The 15,717-nt window shown below is 35.2% G+C and overlaps 1 protein-coding gene across 1 annotated transcript in view; it reads left to right on the forward strand.

The window, feature by feature from the left end:
• Positions 1-2,863, forward strand: part of LOC145248688 (uncharacterized) — a 211,321-nt gene extending 208,458 nt beyond the window's left edge. Inside the window, exon 2 of the mRNA XM_080110346.1 lies at positions 2,726-2,863. Coding sequence (XP_079966472.1) covers positions 2,726-2,863 — 138 coding nt within the window. The remainder of the gene's footprint in view (positions 1-2,725) is intronic.
• The last annotated feature ends 12,854 nt before the right edge of the window (positions 2,864-15,717 follow it).

Below are 15,717 nucleotides of genomic sequence, written 5' to 3' on the forward strand. Positions count from 1 at the left end.
TGATTGCCATTGCTCGCAGACCCACTCTGGCCCGGAGTGGTAGTACCTGTTAGGGTTCCAACTATGGGGTGAATAGAAACTGACTTAAACAAACAAAAAGCAAATATATTCTATTAAAGACATTTTCTTCAAAATTACTGGATTCGGCATTAAATAACCTGAAAAGGGTTGTTATGCCGTAAAACAAAAACAATCAACCAACAAACCATATATACACCCACATATTTATCTACACACACACACACACACACACACACACATATATATATATATATATACACACACATATATGTGCGTGCGTGTGTGTATTCGTCGTTTAAAAACAATTACCTTTTATAGACAGTCTGGAAGCAAAAACATTTTCTTATTTTTAAAACGTAGCACACATCTGTGTTCAAAAGAAATCACCATTTAATTTTTAACGATCACATCTCGTGTACGGACTTTCTCATGAAACAACTTTGCATTCATAATGATACCGAGAATGGTTGTCGGAAACACCAAAAGAACACCTTGATGCTAATACGTAGTTCGCGTTTTTTTAGAATTCGTTATTTTATATAATGTATGGTTTTGTAGTCGGATATTTTAAGAGCATTACTTTGTAATAAAACGCGAGAGTGAAGTTACTGCATTTTTCTCGTCACTGTTCTGTTTTCTTGTGGTGACTTTTCATCATCGATTTTAGAAATAAGATATACGGATGTCGCTTATAGTGTCTTTTTTTACAAAGCTCATTTTATCAAGGCTCGGAGGCCACTCGAGGATAAGGGTTAATTGATATACATAAGTCAATTGGATTATAGCTAAGTAATCATAAGAAGTGGAGATTTTGTAAATTGGATTACTTAGGGGGACGGATCATCAATAACTTGTTTACATTGGACTTGAAAACAATCAAATTGTAGTCAGCTGGAAAGCAGGCAAGCGGAAGAGAGTTCTACAGGCGTGCAGTCTTAAGAAAGAAACTTTGTTCATGGAATCTACGTTTAGGTTTAGGCACACATAAAGAGTGGAGGAAATTATTGATAGCAGTTGTTGCTAGAGGAGTGTTTTTCGTGAAAGTTTGGCGAAGTTGAGCCATAAATTGAATCTCAGACGAGCACTGGCCATTTAAACAACGATAAATCAGAGACAGGCTCGTAATGTCTCTTCTGTAGAAAGAGGTTGTAGGGAAGAGAACATGGCATCCCCCACTAAGCTATGAAATCTATTTTGAACTCTGTCAAGGCAGGATAAGCTGCTTCTAGCAGTTCCTGACCAGATGTGTCACTAGAACTCCATCATTGGTCAAAAGAGAATTGCATTAGGAGTGAGCGGCATAAGGACCCTACCATTTTTCCAGCGGCATTGGCAACGGATTTAACGCATGTGTTCCATTTCAGATCAGAAGTAAAGGTCAAGCCAAGAAACATGTAAAAACTTGGGGTCTCCACAAGACGAGAGCGATTCAGTTCTACTTATGCCAGGTGAAAATCACAGCGGTGATGATGTAAAGATAGGAGCTTGGTTTTAGATGCAGTAAATGTAACCGACCACCGCTTTCCCTATTGTACCACAAGCTCAAGATCAGAGAAGAGAGAGAAAGTCAGATAGAACTTGGTCATTTACTGCCTTTGATGTGTTGCCATAGATGGTAGTGTCGTCAGCATAAATGTCTACAAATGATTTTAGGATGCTATTTGGCAGATCATTGATGCAGATCATTGATGCAGATCATTGATGCAGATCAGGAAGACATTTGGGGCCAGGATGGACCCCTAAAGTACTCCAGCATCAATACTGTGAACTTCTAATTTCTGTCCATAAACGACTACTCTTATGAACCTATACGACAGAAATGATCTAATAATTTAGAAAACATTTCCAGCAATATGATAGCTGGATATCTTATGAAGTAGACCCGTTTGCAGTACCCTATCAAGGATCATAGATATGTCAAGAGTAATTGCAGTAAGAGAGCAATATCTGTGCAATTGTTGTCTTTATAGACACACGACAGTTCTTATCCCTGAAATCCTTATTTGGTCAATTAATTCTTGTGTTCGAATTTCCTTACTCGTCCCACACCTCTGATTATCCCTCACATATTCTCTAACTGCCTTGAATCTTCTATGTCCCTCAAATACTGATGCTCGATTAATGCATTCCTGATAGCTAATTTATATGTATTTCTGTTTATATAAGACGGCCTCATTGAATAAAAGTTCAGTTACTTGTATTGATTTTTTCAGTAAAGTTTTAAAATAAAGTTGTAGTTGTTTTTAAGGGCTATAATTTTATCGTTTCTTTTTGCAATGACTCTTTGCTTCATCCGAAGCATAGATAAGGTATTTATTTATGCAATGATGCTTTGAGCCGGAAAAGTTTAAAGCAAACCGAAAATCTGGCGTTATTTTTATTTCTAATTTACAAATAAAATTGATGAATTGATCAGCAGCCACTACCAACAATTTCAATTATTACTTTTTTCTTATTAATGTTTCCGTGGTACAGTTTTAAATCATATGTAAAAATAAGCTGCAAATAACACTTCCGTTTATGTTTATGTATTCAGGAGAAATTATGCAGTCTTACAAATTTCACTTTGTCCTTGCTATGCGTAGAGGCACCATTAAAATCTTAGTTTAATTTGCATAATGTCAAAGTTATTTTTTTTTCAACGAAATATACAATAAGTGCTACTTTTATTTAAAAGAAATATACCTCATGTTTTTTTTTGCAGGCTGTTATCCTCATCTTTAAAGTTCTTGTTGTGTCCAACTCATCATCTGGCTTTCTAAATGTAGTTAACAGATTTGGGACCCGCCATGCAGTTGATACAGGCGTAGAATTTCTACGCCTCCAGGTAAGCATTGTCTGAAAACAGTAGATCAAAATGTACCGACAGTAAGCCAGAGAATTTGTTGGTCAAAACGTGGTGAAGAAACAACAACTATGGAAGGCAGTAATTACTAGGGATATAATTACAAGACTCAACATTCTTATCCCGTTGCGGTTACCTACCTAAAAATTCAAGAGGATGAGTTGGCCTAAACGCGGTAAAAAAAACTATAAAGATGAGGATAACAGTCTACAAAAAATGAATGCACAGATTATATAGCCTCATCTCAAAGGATCCTAACAAAAAATAAAATAATATATAAATGCAGCTCATTAATTATTTTTGTCTTGATTTACACATAAGAAATCATGATTAAACAACCTTTTTGATACAAAAAGCACAATCATTTTTAGCAGATTAGTTTATATACAAAAGAAAATAAAGTTATGTATTGTATTATTTAAGTATGATCACTAGTTATGTCAGTACATCACTATTATCATTAACTTTATCGATGACATCATCAGTATTATCATTGTTTACAGCATTGGTTTCAGTAATTCCATAGCATATATCTCTAATGCGTTTGCACATATCTATGCATTGTGCCATAATGGTTTGCGTTTTTACATTAACTTATTTATATTTGGCATTTTATTCAATCTCTAGAACTATTTCCTACAATAAAAAGTACGGAGAATAGCTGGATTTGCATGAAAGCTTATAAAAGTATGTAGCCTAATGGTTTAAATAGTTTTTCCTTGTCTCCTTAGAAATATACTTGAAATGCTAAAAGAACAACGTTTACTTAATGTTGGGCGTACAGTATTTAAATATATATATATCCCCTCATATTGTTATTTTATGCATAGGATGTAGTTTCCTTGGCCAAATCACATATGAAAGTTGTTTGAATACCTGTCTTAATAGTTGATAGAATATAATTTATCCACGATTTATCTCGATTTAAGTTCGCGCTGTATCGTGATATAAGACTGAGTTAGGAGCAGACTGTCTCAAACATTTAACAAATCAATCAATTGTACAAATCTAAACAGAATGTGTAAAGTTATACCAAGTATTTTGTCATTTTTATTCATCCATTCAAAACTAAAAATCTAATTTCTTGTGAAATAAACAAAAACTTTCTATGTGCAGATAAAGATATATGCACTATATTCTCCTGCAACGAATTCTCGTGATACGTATCCATGAAAGAAAATTATATAAAATGAAGTGTTTTGAAAATTGTTTTTGCGTACTTGTGGTGACGATAACACAGAAAAGTTAACTTGACTGAAATGTGTAACTGTTCAGATGTTTTGATAAACGATTTGAATTCGAGTGCGTATGACTTGTTTATTGGTGTGCATGTATGTCGGTGTACTTTCTGATTACACTTTTTTATCTATACAACAAAAATTATTGGAATGTCATTTAGATATATAATGCCATCCTATCACCTCATTCTAGGACTACTTTCTACTTTAATAAGGCAATAATTAATAAAAATTTCACCTTAAGTATCCTGTTTAATATCGCTAGTAACACGATCTATTCCTTGCATTTTCTTTACAAAGTTTTTCAATTTTGTTAATCTTATTACTTTATTATTAGAATAAAATTGACAAAAACATTAAATACTTTTACAGTTCATCAGTTTACCTAGTTTAATTAACTACTAGGAATTATTAATTTTTTATTTGCATAAAATGTGTTACATTTTACTCTAGTAATTCTTAGTTTTATTATTGAACATTTTACAAACTTTATGTTCCTTTGCTCTGATCCTGTGCATAGTATCTCTTTGATATTTTGTCATATCTGGAGATAATGTATTGATCTAGTTGTCAAATATTTATTGTAATCCATTTCTTTTGGCGGGATAATGTTCGAACGTTCTGTTTGAGTGCAAAAATACATTTGCTGTTGTCGCGAACGTTTTCGCCTTCCATGACCCGTCTTCAGCCGTGTGATGAATTAAAAACTGCGTTGGTTAATCTTATTGAAAAGAAAATACTAATCTTTTATAATCAGAAAAAAACACTTAAGCCTAGCTTCCCATTCATATTGAGCCCGATTGATTGTTATTTTTTTCATACGGATTAAAAGGGCTTCAATGAGTGTTAGGCACAGATCTTCGTGTGGGACGGATGAAATGGCAGTGGTTTTAATTAAATATATTTCTAAATTCAGTTTTGGGGTATCATGTGTTTCAAGGTGTTGGTAAATTGAGTAATTCACGAAGATAGGTGGCATTTTAGTCGTTTCCGGTTCAAGTCATTACGCACCATGTGCGTGTTAATTTAGGAGACACATTCTCCTACAGGACATTTTTTAAAAAAGTACGCAGCATTTCTATGTTTTGAGTAAACTGTCGTGAGGTGTCAAATTATGGTTTATTAGGAAGTGTTTGTTTTTAATTCTTTAATAAATAATTAATCTAAATTTAGATTTTTTTTTAGTGGTTGAAATTTGTTTGTGTGTGATATTTCTTATATTTTTTTATTTTATAATTCACATGCATCTAGTTACAATCAACCATGGTATTATTATTATTATTATTATTATTATTATTATTATTATTATTATTATCATTATTATTATTATTATTATTATTATTATTATTATTATTATTATTATATTATTATTATTATTATTCCGACAAAAAGAAAAAAATGAATTGCAAGAAAAACAAATAGCAAAAATGAAAACGTCTGTGTGTGTGTGTCTGACTGTGTACATTTCCCTACCAAATAACTGTCAATTTTCGGTGTACAGACTATAAATTTGACATACGGGGTATTGACATATGGGAAAATCTTTTTTTTACTGGGTTTCGGCCAGAAATTTTGCTAGTAAAAGGTCAAAGTTTAAGCATTTGACCTTCGAGAACTCTACCACACTCCTCCACTAATTTTGGATCCAAACACTTGAGATTTTGGAAATAGGTTACTTGGATATGAATCGAACATTATAATTTGATTTGAGCCCAAAACATTAAATGTTAAGGGGTCAAAATCGGGTTCAAATTCCAAAAAAAAAAAATGATCTATGCGGTTTCTAACACATAATTCAGCCAATATTTTGGTGTAAACATTTGAAATTTTTTAGTGTATTCAGATATAGGGCATGCCTTTTAATTGTTTTTTGCTGAAAATTTTAACTTCCAAGAAGGCGTAGTTAAACAAGATTTAACCTGTGCATGTTCTCGCAAACTGTTTAACCAGTTTTGGGTCTAACAATTTTAAGTTTTGCATAAATGTTCTTCAGACTTTCAGCAAGATTTTAAGTCAGTATTTGGGCGAAAATTTGATGAAACATAACGGTAAAATTATGATTAAATATAACGTTACAAAACATGATGAAACATAACGTTACACAACATGATCAAACATAATGTTACAAGACATGATTAAATGTAACGGTACAAAACATGATTAAGCATATCTTTCCAAAACATAATTAAATATAACGTTACAAAAAAAAAAAAAAACACTTTCTAATTCTCAGGGGGGGGGCATGTCAGTAAGACAATAACCACGTTCCGCAACTGTTTAGACATCTCATCTCTAGAACAGTATCTGAAAAACTGCTCCCCAACCGACTATAGAATCACAATTGTCATAAAATATAATATCAACTAATATTTGATGAGTAGTTTAAGTGGGACATAAATCTCTCAAGATTTCTAGTATTTTTTCTTGACTGAGAAATTGAGTCTTAGTTTGAAGTACAGTCCTGTCGAATTCCGACAATGTTTTGAAAAAATCCTGCGGTTGTCAAACTCGAGACCTGTCAAGGTCAAGGATCAAATATTAGGGAATAACTGTTCTATGACTTAGAAAACTAGATGCCAGCGCGGATAACATTTCCTTCTTTAGCAGTTGTAAAAACGTTTGTTTATTTTCTTTTAAAGAAGTTGTATTACAACATCTATAATATAAATCCCACCTGTCTGTTCAAATGTCTGTATGTATGTTTGTTCCCCTGCCTAACACTTTTGACAGGGGCGATTTTCACGAGGTCGAGATCGTTTAAAAGCTTGATCCTTCGGACGACAAATATTGAAAAATTAGCCAAAAACATTAATATATATGCACCTGTGCACTTTTCTAAAGAAAGGGCTCGCTTTTTTCCGCCGATAGTTTTGAAATTCATGCCATCTTTTCGATTAACTAGCCTTCATTTAAACATTCGTCACTTCCGGGTTTGCAATGGGTGTAACGGCAAAGATGTCATTTTTTTCCACATTCGTTTCCTCCTTTGCGGTACAGGTTCGAGCATGCCTTCCTACTACCACTTTTTTTTTTGCTGAACACACACCTCCAAACACCCGGGCAACACCGGTAACCCAGGCTAGTTAGTAATAAAGATGACTGAACATCGTGAGCGTTTTTATAAACTCCACTTTACATCTGCATACAGTTACATATTCGTTGCACGGATGCAGATTAACTCACAAGTACGCACTGTTTGATTACCGTGACCCGCAATAACAGCTCTTTTATTCGTCACTTTCTTTAACTTTTTGCCCATCCCATCCATTACTCTCGATCCTTTCATAATAACGATCATCATTTTTTTTTCAATATTGACGCAGCGGTGATTTCGGGTTTTGAAAAGCCATGATCTTTTAGTATAAAAACAAATCTAACTTTCACCGATTGTCTAGATAAACTGATATAATTCATCTCTGGATCATATCATCATTTTGTGCCGTCCTCACCGTTGATATTTGTCTTGACTTTATCTAAATGTCGTCATTTGCTGATGTAATCGTATATTTCATGGTCATCTTATGACGTCATCAAATGTAGTTATTAATTCATCCCCACGTAAATTAATGACGTTATACTTTATTGGCGTAATCAATTCTTCCGTGAACACTTTGTGACGTTGACGTCATGAAATATGAACTCTGAGAAAAATCGATTATAAACGATCATAAAACAATGCAACACACTCGATCACCATTGTTATGGTTATTTAAAACTGTGTACCAAAATGAGAGTAAGCAAAAGGGCAGAGAGAAAAGGAAAGGTCAAACGTGAACTTTTCGCAATCATTTTTTTCCATTTCTTATTCAGAATCGAAAATATTTACTTAGGTTAGACGTCTACGAAATAAAACTACATCTTTTACTCGACATATTGATTTTGTAATGTCATTGAATTAACCTATTTATAACGACTGATTCAGCAAATAAATCACATTAACATAGAATACAAATAAAAAATATTAAAACCAGATTTTATGAGAAAATATATTTTTTATTTATTTATTCGCTATTTAAAACAGATAAACACGAATTATGTTATAACTAACGAATCTCTTAATCTATTTAAATGAGATAAACATGAAACAGGAAATCAAATAAGACGTGCGTCGAGTTTTAGACAATAATTTTTAATATAATTGTCATAAGACGAATAAAATTAATTCACCGAATAAAACTGGTTTGTGATAATGTTCTGTTTTACAGAAATCGAAGTTATCTAAAATTTACAATTGACTTAAAGCATCATTATATAGATTTAATCCAAGTATTGCTTCCTTAAACCTAAAGAATCATAATGATCGGTTAATTAGTTTAGGTTTTATTTTATATGTAAACATATATAGAAATATAACTGTACCTAACTATTGAAGAACGTCATTAGATAGTGTTTGTAGCGGTCGATGTCTACACATCAAAGTCCAAAATTAAAATCCGTAAACACATTTATACGCACGTCGTCTGGGTATACACTATCCTTAAAAAAAAGAAAAAAAAACAAACAAAACAAATAATTAGCTTTCAGACCAATCAGAAAACTTTCGGAATTTACTTGAAATGGTCTTTCTGAGAGCCACTTAGATCTCTTATAAAGACATATTTTTCTTTAATAAACTCGTTGAACTGAAATTCGCAAACCGCAGTCTTTGCCGCACTTCGTTCGACTTCTTGTCTGCTAGTATGTCAACTCACACATATAAACACTTACAAAGCGCGATACACGCAAACACGCACACATACACTGACTATTTAAAGTCTTCCCTTCTCCTCTACTCAATAAGAACCAACCCTTATTTTTTATTTCAATTTCCTGTTCTGGTCAAGATCACAGTGTAGTATCTGTTCTTCAGATGCTGCACTTCAATTTCTTGTTCTCTATCAGTGGAGGAGAAATCCTTCATGACTTAGGCAGTTTTTATTTTTGTTCCTTTTCTCCACATTAAAAAAAGCGACCCTGATGTCTAACTCTGTCCCCTGGGGGAGGCAATGTAAATAGGGACACACGGCTCTCCAATATTCAACTCACATTTCTTCAATCTCAGCTAATGAATCCTTTACTTTTTTGTTCAAGTAATATAAAAGTTTTCACACGCATTCTATGTTTCCCTATTGCCGTGAACTTCGATTTTAAACATCTCTCTCGTAAATGTATGCCTTTTAGCCTTATTTTCCTTAGTTTACCGTAATCTCTTGTTTGTAATTTATTGCACTTCCAGCAGGATGGAACACTTCCCAACTGTCATCATGACGTAAGAGCATATCTTAACAATTAACTGCGAGGGTTAAGAGAAACTATCGAGTATAGTCCACGATCTCCAGACTTGACCATCCGCAATGTTTTTTTTTCTCTTTTTGGGGGTTGGGATTGGCTGGTTGTGCACATGTTAAACACAGGGTTCACGCCACCAAACGAAATACATTAAACGAGTTGAAAGCAACCATTGAAAGTAGATGTGTCAACATACCGATTGAACTGATTAGAAACGTTTTCGATTCAATCAGTGAACGTTTTCAGCTGTTCATGGACAACAATGACCAATAATTTGCACACTCTTGATCATTAGCCTGTGTCTATATTTGCTAACACTATTTTAATTAATGACACTTTCTTTCTTTTAATAAATGCTGGTTTTATGGTCATTTAAAGAGTGTATACATTTTATAAGGGACCCTGTATATATATATATATATATATATATATATATATATATATATATATACATATATTTATATATATAATTTTTCTGTAGAAATATATTTTCTTATACTATATACCAATCCTTATTTAAGAAGCTCAATGTAATTACAGAGCAATACAGGGAATAAATAACAAAAAGTTATGCTCCAAAATTCATGAGGTTGACCATCTTATAATTTATTCCTTTAATTTAGTTGACTTATTCAATTCTTGACAATAGTTTAATGATGTTATTTTTTATAAGTATGTATACACAAATTAGAATTCATAAATTTACTAATTATTAAATAGAAGTTTTGGTAGAACATTCATACATTAATGTAGATCGTTAGTACGAATAGTTGGGTTTAATAACTTTGTTTGATAAAATTAAAAATGGCGTAATGGAAAAATAAAAAAAGATATATGCAGCTTCTTTTTCAATTTTCGGATTTTAATCATGTCAAATAACACTTCATTACCTTTTGACTTTTGACGGATTGAATGTTGCTATTTCTTCTAATAAGTTAAGGGCAAAATAGATTCACTGATTGATATGATAATTAAGTGATTGATTTTGCGCTACGAAACAGATACTGTGAAGAATTGCATGAGTCAACTGAATAAAGGAATAAATTATAAGATGGTCAACATCATGAATTGTGGAAAATAACATTTTTTATTATATATATATATGTGTGTGTGTGTGTGTGTAGTACTCATTGCTTTTCTTTTAATTATTTTGTTCCGTTTAAAAGTCATGCATGTATAATTGTTCTGATGTTGGTAGACGATCCACCGCTAGCGTAATAATCAAATCGTGATGTCTCTAATTTTTTTAAAAGTCGGATAAGCAAGTAATCGTGATTACACAACCATTGTTGATTAACGAAAAAGTGTTTTAAATGCGACAACTAAAATTCTTTAACATTATAAAAAAAGTATTTACAGCGTTTAACAAAAATGAAAAAAAAAACAGGAATATAAAAGACCTATTTATATGAATTAGCAAACGTACAAAAGATTAGCAATGTTTTCGATTCTTTGCAAGAGATAACAATGCCAGTAAATGAGTGGAAAATTAAGTAAAATCACTTAATTCTACGAGTTTTGGTTGACACAATAATAAATTATGCCATAGAACAGTGAATCATATCAAGCTCATATCTATATATATATATATACATATATATATATATATATTTATATATATACTTGGTATTTATATTAGACCGAAGTTTATATAAACTCGACATCGTCTCTCTTTTAGTTTCATTATATATATATATATATATATATATATATATATATATATATATATATATATATATATATATATATATGTGTGTGTGTGTGTGTGTGTGTGTGTGTATTTCGGAACAAAACATTTCAGAGAAAGGTACCTTAAGTCACCTAGATAATTTTTTTTTTATTTTTTATTTTTTTATTCAATTTTCACCCCAAACAAGGCACAGTGCCACTTTGAAGCAGGAGGCTACTATTAGGGAATTAATTAGCGGGGTCATTATGAGGGGAGAAGAGTAGAAAGATGTTTGTTAACATTACACTTGAACTTCTGCATATCATTGTAGTTGGGAACGCAGAATCCCGGAAGGGAATTCCAAAGACCCGCAGTTCTGGGGAAGAAACTATTGGAGTAAAAGGCTTTCTTGTACCTAGGGATCTCTACTGTAAAGGGATGGGACTTAGTAGCTTGTCGGGTTTGTCGGGGGTAGTTACGTCGGGGAGGTACAAGTGTTTGCAGTTCGTCAGAGCATTCACCATTAATGTATTTGTAGAACAGGCAGAGGGATGCAACATCTCGTCGATGGGACAGAGGTTGAAGCCTAGATGACAGTTCAGGACCTATCAGGTTGGCGACTCTTTTTTGAACCCTGTCCAGGAGCGAAAGACAAGCAGCAGATGCACCAGCCCAGATGTGACAACAGTACTCCATACATGGGCGAATGGTTGCCTTATAGAGGTATAGGATACTGGCAGGCGTAAGTAGTTTTCTAGCGCGGTAGAGGGAGCCAACTTTCCTTGCAGCAGCCTTGGCAATGCTCTCAATGTATCTATTCCAGTTCATATTCCCTGTAAACGTTAGGCCGAGGAGTTTAAAAGAAGTACTTTCAGGCAATGTGTTCTTGGCCATTGCTATTGGTGGTAGAAAAGGTTTTTTGTAGTTATTGAAGGAAACAAGCTTAGTCTTAGCAGCATTGAATGTGACCAACCATTTTTGTCCCCATTCCACTACGGATTGGAGGTCGTCCTCTAGTGTTTCTGCCATTTCCTTGGATATGTGTTCATTTGTTTTCCCCTCATATCTGTTATAGAGTGGTGTCATCGGCAAATATACCCATCTCCGAAACAATATTATCAGGGAGGTCATTTATGAATATCAGGAATAATAGAGGTCCAAGGATAGACCCCTGAGGTACTCCCGCATTTATGTCATATTGGTTGGATATATGTCGGACGAGGACAACTTTGATTTTTCTATTACTTGAGAAGGATTTAATTACATTATGAATTCTTCCAGTTATTCCATATGATCTAATTTTCCTTAGAAGACCATCGTGCCATACCCTGTCAAAAGCCTTAGATATATCAAGGGCCACCGCTCTACCCTCCCCTGTTTTATCCAATGAACGGTATATACGTTCAGAAACTACAGTTAAGATATCTGCTGTTGAACGGGCTTGCCTGAATCCATATTGTTTTTCAGTCAGGAGTTTAGCTGCTGTTAGGTGCTGGACTAGGGCTTGATTAACTAAGGACTCAAATATTTTGGCGAAAAGCGGGAAGAGGCTAATGGGGCGATAATTTAGTGGGTCAGTTCTTTCACCAGAATTCTTGAAGACTGGTACCACAGAGGCGGTTTTCCAGCAGTCGGGAAAACAAGATTCGTTAAGGCATTTATTGTAAAGTTTGGACAGAACTGGAGCAACCTCAGCAGAGCCGGGGTGAGATCTGGTCCACATGCTTTTGAGGTGTCTAGGTTTTTTATGATAGCATGTACCTGAGAAGGGGTGATTTTCAAATCGTCAAGTGTGGCGTCTGTTCGCAGAGGAAAATCAGGGAGTGAGTGGTGTACCGAGTTCAGTGTGGAGTTTGAGGCAAACCTACTGGCAAGCAGATTAGCCTTGTCAGTTGCCATGCAAGCAACCTCATGATTGTTTGTTAGTGGGGGAATAATTAACTGTCCATTATTAACTACGCTGTTGTAGATTTTCCAAAAATCCCGAGTTCCTAATTTCTGTGCTTCGATGCGCTTTCTGGTGGTTTCAGAGTAATCAGTCTTAGCTGTGTCTATCACTCTCTTACAATTATTTCTAGCTTCTATAAACTTCTGTTTATTTGAGCTGGACTTATGTCGGTTAAATCTGCGGAATGCATGCTGCCTTTGACAAATGGCAGCTGCACACGCAGAAGTAAACCATTGGGGAGAGTGGGGCTTGCTATAGTATTTCCGTGCGGGAACATGTGCATCAATAGCAGTTTTGAACCATTCAGTTGTCTCATTTGCACACTGTTCCGCTGGAAGATTAAAGATATTTTGCCATGGGGCATCTCTGATGAGCTCCCTGATGGCTTCCCACTCAGCCTTTTTGTAATACCTCGTTGTTTTGAGAAGTGGGTCTGCAGTTTTAGGGCGAGAATTTAGGCTGATTTCTACCATTATCACAGCGTGATCAGCATTCCCGAGTGGGCTGTGGGCATTTGTTGTACAGTCATTGGGAACCGTTGTCAGAAAGAGATCTAGAAGTGAGGCATGTTGATCGTGCTGGTCTGGGAAACGTGTCGGAAATGTAACCAACTGAGATAGGGAATGAGATATAGAGAAGCTATGAGTTGCGCTACCAGCTACGTCTTTGTGATTTGAGAATCCTAGCCAGTTACTGTGGTGGACATTGAAGTCACCAAATACATGTATTTGTGCGCTAGTATCGAGGGAGAGTGCTATATCTATGCTGTCTGAGACTTTGTTTATTAGGGTTCAGTCTTGGTTTGAGGGAGAGCGGTAGAGAAAATACAAGTAGCTAATATTGTGTTGCATATTTAGTCTGAAGCACATAAAGGCCTGGCCCTCTGATTCTAGTTTTATTTCTCTAGTTAGGGGGAGGGTGTTTCGAAGATAGACTCCAAGTCCATGCATATGTCTGTCCGAGTCCTTACGGTAGAGTGGGAGATAACCAGGCATGTTAACGTGGTTAGAGGGAATGGAGGAGTGAAGGTTAGTTTCACTTAATGCTAAGATATCCGGGGTGTTTACATGGAGAAATGACTCAACATCATCTAAGTTAGTTCTAAGCCCGCGGATATTAGTAAATGCAAGCCTCAAGGGAGGAGGCAGGTTGGTTTTCTTTGAGTTTGGTCCTGGTTTAAACGTAACTTTTGCTTGAGCTGTCATTTCATTTTATTTTATTTAAAAGTTTCAGTTAGGGTGGATGAGTGAGGGGGTGCTGGACAAGTAGTTGTGCAGAATACCAGACATGCAATACAAGTAGACCATCAGCTGTCCTCACCAACAGGAAAGCCCACCGGGGATGAGTGCAGGGTCCCTTTCCATGCGCGACATGGCACTACAAACATCCCGATATTTTACAACTGTTGATGGAGCAGCCGCTCTAAGCGCTACCAAAGAGTTAGGGCACCTGTACTATCAGTCGGAAACAGCAGCCAGGAACTGTCAATCCGGTACCCTCAATCCATTAGGCAAAGCCAGCCCAGTCCAACTGCACCGACATATATGGCACTGAAGCACCCCACTGTGTCTAGTTTAGGGGGATGGGATGTGGCGGGAGTGGGGAAAAGCGGCGTTCATTGCCCTAGTCAGGAAACAAGGTCAACCACTGGGTGATTCAGACGAGTCCCTGTGATAGTACCTCTACGCCTGGCCAATAGGCAAAGTAGGAGTATGAAAGCCGGGCGATAGACAGAGTCTATCTCCTCCTTAAGCGGTTTAGGTTTGCCAACCGGTGATTTGTTTGAGTCACCAACTCTAGGAAGGTTGTCGTCCAGGACTGGAGAGGCCTCCCTCCCCTAAAGTTATAATTAACTGAACGGAACACCCCCCGTGTGTTTAGTGACCATGTAAAGTAGTTATTTGAATATAAATATATGTATATATATATATATATAGTCATCCACGTACAGTACTGTTTCGCTGTTTCACAGCTCATCAAAACGGCTAGACAGGCAACTATCTCTACCCAGGATCGAAATCCGACCGCCTGTACGACAGTCAAGGCTCCTAACCATTACGCTAATCGGTGACTTAACAATGTTTTGATATCATCCGAAATACCTAAGCTCTATTTGTTTACACAAAGAGCATCGCTTTATACGCTAATGGTAATTCGTTTATTACTTCTCAATATGTTCAACTCAAGATAAGGAGCATTATAGTCATCCACATACAGTACTGTTTCTCGGTTTCACAGCTCATCAGTGCGGCTAGACAGGCAACATGTACACATTAAACCCAAGAAGAAGGTTTTATATTTTGGCTAGCTAGTTTCAATAACCCTTTCAATAACACTTAAGAGTGAACAATACTTAAAGACGTCTATGTAATAAATTATAAAGATATATCTATGAAAATAAAGCTTTATGCGGATAACTCATAAGAACTTAATTGGCATAAATATCGTTCCATTGTTAACTTAATATATGTTAGAAAGCTGCTGAAAGCTAAATATTCTTAATAGAAATGAACTAAAATTACTTACTAAGATTTCCTCGCCGATAATTTTGCGACGATTTAAATAATTACGAATATTTATATTAAAATCTTTATCATAGATATACGCCATAATCTCGTTGATGTAACGATTGCTGTTAGATCAACGAAGTAAAGCAGCGTTGAGTTTGATCAGTCCTGCATAGGTGTTCATTTAGGAATTCACATGCGATGTATGTGCTCTGCACTTA

The sequence above is a fragment of the Euprymna scolopes genome, chromosome 27 (genome assembly GCF_053919585.1).
Source record: "Euprymna scolopes isolate OS-2025 chromosome 27, ASM5391958v1, whole genome shotgun sequence".
Classification (NCBI taxonomy): domain Eukaryota; kingdom Metazoa; phylum Mollusca; class Cephalopoda; order Sepiida; family Sepiolidae; genus Euprymna; species Euprymna scolopes.